Consider the following 7821-nt stretch of genomic DNA (forward strand, 5'->3'; position numbering starts at 1 on the left):
CAGTATCTTGCAAAATAAATTCTACAAGTGAAACAACTTTCGTGTGTTATGCAAGAGAGTTTTTTAATTTGATTCCCCATGACATAATTTCACTGAAAATACTTTGGCGATTTTGTATGTGGCATTGACTTTATCCAACTTAATTATTGTATATCTTCCTGTTCAAATTACGGCCTTTCAAAAATTACAGCATTACTTTCAATATGATTGCAAAACACGTTAACATTAACATTCATTTGTTGTTCGAGATACAAAGTATGCGAACAACTTTCATGTGTCATGCAAGAGAGTTTTTTAATTTGATTCCCCACGACATGGTTTCACTGAAAACACTTTGGCGATTTTGTATGTGGCATTGATTTTATCCAACTTAATTATTGTATATCTTCCTGTTCAAATTACGGCCTTTCAAAAATTACAGCCTTAATTTCAATATGATTGCAAAACATGTTAACATTAATATTCATTTGTTGTTTGAGATACAAAGTGTGCAAGGGTTTTACTTACATTTTTGTTATTGTTACCTTTGATAAGTTGAATCGCAGTACTTTGAAATAAAAAAATTACAACTACTTGGGTTCCAAAAATGGCACTCTGATACAAATCTGCAAACTATGTATTGTAACACTGACTGACTCGACTACTACAGTGTAGTAATAAATTAATAATTGTTAAAATCATTGACAAGATGAGCTTGGGTGCTGGTGCCTAAATGCTGGAAGGGCCTAGAGCGCAACTGGCAGCTTTGCACTGAAGGTAACCATGGCAACCATGTGAGGGTTCCAAAAATGGCACTCTGATACAAATCCGCAGACTACGTGTTATATTGACTGACTCATTGAAACTTAGCAATAGCTACATGTACATGTACTACTAGTAATGAATTAATAATTGTAAAAATTTAGCTGTGTCACTTGTCCCTGTTTACATGTAGATAGCCCTGACAGTTGGGGTCACAAGTTCTTAGGGTCTGAGTTGATTGTTGTCTTTACACTCTGTACGGCCTAAATAATATTACAGTACATCTGAGTTTTGCAGCAAGTACATGTTCATAATACCTGCAGTCTCCTGCATTAGCCACATATAACCTCTTTCCCAGAAATAAAGCTACCAATGCAGCACAACCACCATCAATCCTGTACATCACCTTTTCTCGTCTAATCTGTTCATCCTATAAGAAAATGATTTAAAATTATGCAACTTTTAATAATTCATGTTAAAATGTCAGTCTCATTTTGCAGTTTCTTAAAACTGAATCCAAATATCTGAATCTGAAAGGAAATTCCTTTCATATCTACATGTAAATGAATCTACAGGCCTTTACTTTCAATAATATACATGTAATAATAATTGGTCTTTATAAGAGTGGGTCAGCAAGGAACCCAAGATTTCTTATAACAGTTGTCACAGAGGTGCCAACCTCTGGAGATTTACATGTAAAATCTGGAGATATTTTCCATCCAGTCTCCCCCACCCCCTACGATTGATTCACCCACTCCCTCCCCTCCAGTTAAAAACACTATCTTTAGACTACTGAGGAATTTAATGCACTAGCTTGCCTTGAATTGGCTATTGAGGCCCTCCATAATCAGATTTGAGAGATCCAAAAAAAAAAAATTTTCAATTGAATACACACATGTACAACTCAATGGTTTGGAACAAAATGCTTGTCTGCGTAGATTTCACGAATAAATACACTGTACATAGTTATTTTACATGATTAACCCAATCACCCCTCAGGGGCATTGGGAAAACTGGCGCTTCTAGGAGGAACCTGAAATTTATTGAATCTCGTAGCTTTAACCATTTAGACGCAACTGTTTTCCAGTCCAATCTTTGTTATGATAATTGGCCCGCTACTGAATCGGTGAACAATGCAAACGATTACTGGACTCAAGTAAAAAATGTGTTTTTGAATGTAATTGATAAGCATGCACCTTGTAGAACAATCAAAGTGCAAAAATTAATAAGCCTTTATCAGCGTTAATGTATAATTTCACATGTGAAATTACATTGTTGCCATGGCAACTTTTCATATAGTGCTAAAATGAAGCCCAGGTTTGAAAATTAAGGAGTAATTTGTCACCATGTTATTAATAGCTAATCAAATGGTATACCCGTGCAATTAGGGAATAACTTCACTTGCGTTTTGTCCAAAATCAAGTAGTTTCCCTCGCCTAAAGGCTCGGGAAATTTCTTGAATTTGGACAAAACGCGTGTGAAATTATTCCCTAATTTCACGCGTCACCATTTGATTACCCATACTAATTAGTATAATTACATACAGCTGCAGGTGATTATTTGAAAAGCATGCATTTTCTTTAAAATAATATTAATTTCTTTGTCTCTCACCTCAACAAAACGGCTTGCAGCCATTTAAAGTAGGTGATTATTGCAAAATAATCACTTTAACTACAGCCAATCAGTGCAGAGAATTTTCAGTAATCACCTAAGTATGTAATTACACTAAGAATTCTTATGTACTTCAAAAAGAAACAACATACCATTTCAAAGAAAGCTTCCTCAAGGGTCCCAATGACAAGACTGTCAATTGTCACTGAGGAGACAGTGGCTTCTTCTAACTCATTAGCCATTGCAAGTTTTTCATCATTCTCGTAAGCAAGGAGCTCTCGTATCCCTTGGAGTTTCTCCATGATGTGAACGTGAAGTTGATTGACAGCCATAAGACCTGCACCACTGCCAGCATGGCCATCAAAAATTCCAAAATATGCATAAGGAATCTTTGTCTGTAAGATTGAGTTTGATGTCAGTCAATTTACATGTAACCCTTAATATTTTTTAAATTATTGGATAATATCAATCATGTTCATGTACTGTAGAGTTGCCAAAGAAGCTGTATTAATGGAAACTAGATAACATTCTTCATGCAGACACTGTTAGAAACCTTATTTGAAAAATGGTGGAAAATAATTCTTTAACTTGCTCTAACTTATATTATGCAAACTACCCTATGAAGTTAAGCCTCCAACATCAAGATGTGCTAAAAACTGAAAATTAATGTTGCTCCAAAACAAAGGCTTGGCAGACCAAGTTACTCAAGGACAAAAAAGGAATAATTTATTATAAAAAGTGCCATTAGTTTATGAAATGTTACATTAAAACCTGAAAATTAAAGCTGGGACCAAACTTACTTTTGGAGAGCAAAGGGATGATTGTGAAAAGTAATGTATAAAGTAACCTAATTGCTGACTATTGTTTAACAATAGACTTGCAAATGGTCTACTGTACAAAATTAAATGAAATGCTCTACAGAGCAGTTGGGCAAGCTGTTTCCATCTCACAAGGAGCAATGATTAAATTTACAGGAAATTAATTTATCACTGTGTCTCAACAAAATAACATCCTCTGGGCAAGGTGATAACCATTCATAATTTTGCTTGAACTTTGTAGAATAAAGATGTGTGTCTTAAATCACAAGCTTGGAGACAAAGTACATTACATGCCACACTAAACTATTACACATGTACTGTACATGATTTACTACTGTACACATACTTCAGTCTTTGGTTATACATTAAGAATTTTAATCCTTTGCTTTAAAACTGCAAACTGTTTTTGAGATGGATTGCAATTTAAGCTCAGTAATACACAGGGCAAAACTGAGAATAAGAAAAAAATCCTAGGTGCAAAAAATACTCTTCATTACCATAATTACCTGAGTAACAAGTGTAGGACTTCCTCTGTCATCTGCTTCATTGCTTGATTTGCTAACATTCAAGCAGAACATTCCCGCCACTGCTTGGTCCTCATTCTTGTTTGGTGTTTTTCCAGCATTGATAGTCCTTTGTTTAGTAAGTACAGCATACATTCAATTCAATATGATCAAAACTAACACTTGATTAAAAATGTCAATTTTAATTGGCAATGTGCACTAGCCTGTTCCTGAAGAACACACACCACTGTGCTAATTGTACATATGAACAAAAACTATAGTGTAACAGGCTAGAAAAATAATTTATCAATTATTCTTAAGTAAAAGCTCCAAACTTCAGCTAAAACCCTTTATTTGAAGAAACTACATGTAAAATGCTCCATGACTAGCGAACTTCATTTTAACACATTTCACCCAATTCTGAGCAATTTCTGGACTACCCATGATACAATGCACTCCCACCCATTTTTGATGTACTCATTCTTTTATTCCTTTTTTTGTCATATTTTTGTTGGAAGCTTTCCATTTTGTTTTTCTCCCCATTTTCTTCATTGACTGTGCTTTGTCTGCACGCTCCATTGAGAGTTATCACATTTTCTCAGCTTTGACCATATCATGGACATTGCTTGCCAAGAGTCACATGGAGTCACATGTCTTGCTTTTTACATGTGGTTTGCATTTGTTGTGTAACAAATAGCTTCCAGACCATTCTAGGGTGGTTACATGTACCAAGCCTAGTTTGGAATCCTTTGAGCGTGAGATGGGAACCAAAGCTTTTCAACTTAGAGGCCGATTACATGAGCTGGGCTGTCCCGGTTAGGTGGGCTGGCTCATTAATTTTTAGCCGAGATCCCAGCACGTCTGAGAAAAACACCAAAAATCAAGTTGGTGATTACATGAACAAGGTTAGCTGGGATCCTGGCATTAGGGCTATCTGTGATTTTCTTTGATCACTGCTACATGGTATGTAAATTTCGCAATTAATTACATGTATCTCTGCACTGTGTCACCTAAAAACTGCATTTCTCTTCGCCAATAAGAATAGAGTAAATATTATTATCAAAAGAGATTTCTTAAAACATAAAACTGTAAAAACGAACGATAAAAGCCGACGTTTCGGAGTAGTCATGACTGCATTATCAAGGAAAATATTTTTAAAAAGATCATGCAAATTACAACATTTAAAGCGATTTTGGTGCAAAGAATTAACATAAGAGGGTGCAAAGATTATAAAAAGATTATAAAAGTACTTTCGCACGAATGGAATCTGATTGCACATTGAGATTTGGCTTTAACGCTCATATAAAAAGCATTTCATACACTAAGAAGTCAAATTTGTTTCTGCTTTCTTAAGCACTTCAAAACGCTTTAGCAGGCCCTGGGGCATTGTCCTGCGGAGGATTGTTGGTTATGTCCTTTTTCACGATTATGTAAATGTCTGGGTGTGTAACCTACATAACCCGCATCACACAGGTCACCGTAACCGTAAACAACACACTGCTGATTTACAATTGGCGGCTTTGTTTCCTTCACAGTTCTACCCAAGCCGATTGAAAAATATGGTCTGCCTTACAGGCTCCAGATTAGCACAATTGTATGGTTTACACGCAAGACACACAAGGATCGGTTGGTGATGCACCCCATACTATCAGCAATGCAAACATACAATCTCGACACTAATCTCAAGTTTCTGTCCTTAAATTGTTACACAGTAACTGACATTTTTGAATTTGCAAATAAAATCCGCAGCTTGGAAATCGCAAACAGTGACATGTTTATTTGAATAAAATTCAAATGACTTTCGCTAAAATAAGCTGGGTTTTTATTTTTATTTCTAGCCTTGCTACAATGCTCAAATTTCAAAAGAATATTTTGTTTCAAAATGGGTCAAGTAGGTCTAATTAATATAACTACAAAAGACTGTAGAAGTGGTCACCATTTATGAAAGTGGTGATTCTATACCTTTGAATTTAATATGAGGAACCGTCCTTAAACTGGTTTAATTTTTTTTTTTTTAACAAAGAAGAAAATTTGACCCACAACAAATACACTGTTACCTCTTTCTCCTAAATTCCAAGGAGTTTTTTAAACACCAGTGAGAGCCATAAAGAAAGATTTCTGAAAAGGGCTAAATTGCAGAATACCCCACAACACTACATGTACATGTAGCTATTCTGCATAGCTCTTACAAATGGCTACACAGAAATGGGTTCGATAATTACCAACATTCACACATGGCTACCAGGTTTTATGCTTAAATGTGAATATTACATATGTATTTTTAGAAATCTCCCTAAGTTGAGACTTGTGAGACACAGAAAACATGGACGCGTACCCACCTCTAAGAGAACATCAGTAAATTAAGAATAAATTACAATGGAGTAGCTGCGTAGATGCATAGCCACCTTCCAGAGAACTTGAGTGAATTATGAATAAATGAGAACTCAAGTAGCCAGATAGACGCGTTGCCAGCTGCACCGTGTAGATAGAGATGCGGGGTATTCTGCAATTGCTCCCTAAGAAATTCTGTTCACAAACAGGAAATAGCTAAAGCCCACTAAAATAGTGCAAGTATACACAGGACACCCAATGCACAGAAGCCACAAAATGCCACAACAGACAAGATGGCCAACCTTGAAAAGCTGTTAAGATAATCCTTGAAGTACATGTATACACTCTTCGCTCACTGAATTAAACTTATCACCAAAAGATTCTAAAATTTGTAATAACGAGTACCAAAATGAAACTGTGTTGAAAACATTGAGTTTTTGTACAATTAACACGGTTTAACTGGGCATTACCATTTCCGCTTTAATTTCATGGTCATTTTGTTGAATTGAGGTTCATAATTATTTTTCAACAGATCTCAAAATATAAACAGAATTAAATTCAAATGACTTTCGCTAGAATAAGCTGGGTTTTTATTTTTATTTACTGATCGAAGTCGAGGTAAGATACAAGTTTAAGATCGGCAACGTAAGATAATAATCGACCAATTTTTTAAGTTTAATATAGATATCGATCAGCCCGAGAGCTCAAGCGTTTATGAATGCAAAACTAGGTTTATACTTTAGACACGTTGCCTTTTCAGCTGCACAAGGAAGCAGTAGAGAAATCCAGTAATTGTGAATACATATAAGACTTACTCAGCATATCCAGCATTAAAAGGCAATTCTCTGTGAGGAATGATAATAGGTCTTGAATCATGATCCGAAGCAGCTTGCTCAGATTCTTCGTCAAGTTGAAGAAACTCTGGTCTCCTATATTCGTACTTTTCCTCTAACATGTCATCATAGACGCGAAAGCCAAGGCGTCGGTCCGCATTTACGTTGGTAAAGTACGCAAGGGCACTAGCCGGATTTATGTTAAGCATTCGCTTGATGCCATTCAAGCTCATATTTTACAGCCCTCACTCCTTCCGCGCAGTAGAAAATAGATGTTACACCACTGCTGCAAAAGGCAACCGCTGAGAATCTTTGGCTCAAACGTCGATTCAGGGATGTGGAGTAGAAGGAAGGGGTGTTAGGGGAAACGCTCAAACCACTTACAACAATTTTCAGAGACTGTCTTGTTTAAATAATTGACCTTACAAGGCTTTCATATAACGCCAGTGTTGTGAGACCATATGAAACACCAATTATTTTTTACTGAACAAAATGCACTCATTACTGTGGCGTAATAGATCACAACAACCTACAGCTGTACTATCGCTTATTTTCTTAATCAGTGTTTAACCTATAATTTTGTATTGAAACGAACTAGACCGCCATTGCTGGAAAGTGATCAGCAGGTAGCTGAAATAAAACTCTGTGCAAAAATATATTTTTTTTAAATTCGGGTGTGTATTTTAAAACGCACCCGGAATTAAATTAATACGCACCCGAAACCCATTGAAGTAGATTCAGGAGAATACTTAATGTGTTTAAGAGCCACAATAAATATTCCCCTGAATCTAAATATTCCCCTGAAGTAGATTCAGGAGAATATTTAATGTGGCTCTTTTAAGAGCCGCATTAAATATTCCCCTGAATCTACTTCAATCCACTTCAATGGTCTTCAATAACAGGAGCCCATAGGCTCAGTGCCAATATTTAGTCATTTAGCCTGCTGATTTCTTTTCAGTTCTTAAAAAAATAACTCTCACTGAA

General features: G+C 35.9%; 1 protein-coding gene across 1 annotated transcript in view; it reads right to left on the reverse strand.

The window, feature by feature from the left end:
• The window catches only part of LOC138000664 (protein phosphatase 1H-like), an 18207-nt gene extending 11089 nt beyond the window's left edge, over positions 1-7118 (reverse strand). Inside the window, exons 1-4 of the mRNA XM_068847226.1 lie at positions 6820-7118; positions 3677-3803; positions 2505-2747; positions 1059-1171 (exon numbers count right to left, since the gene is read on the reverse strand). Of these exons, the coding sequence (XP_068703327.1) occupies positions 1059-1171; positions 2505-2747; positions 3677-3803; positions 6820-7070 (734 nt within the window). The 5' untranslated portion in view covers positions 7071-7118. The remainder of the gene's footprint in view (positions 1-1058; positions 1172-2504; positions 2748-3676; positions 3804-6819) is intronic.
• Between the last annotated feature and the right edge of the window lie 703 nt (positions 7119-7821).

The sequence above is a fragment of the Montipora foliosa genome, chromosome 4 (genome assembly GCF_036669935.1).
Source record: "Montipora foliosa isolate CH-2021 chromosome 4, ASM3666993v2, whole genome shotgun sequence".
NCBI lineage: Eukaryota > Metazoa > Cnidaria > Anthozoa > Scleractinia > Acroporidae > Montipora > Montipora foliosa.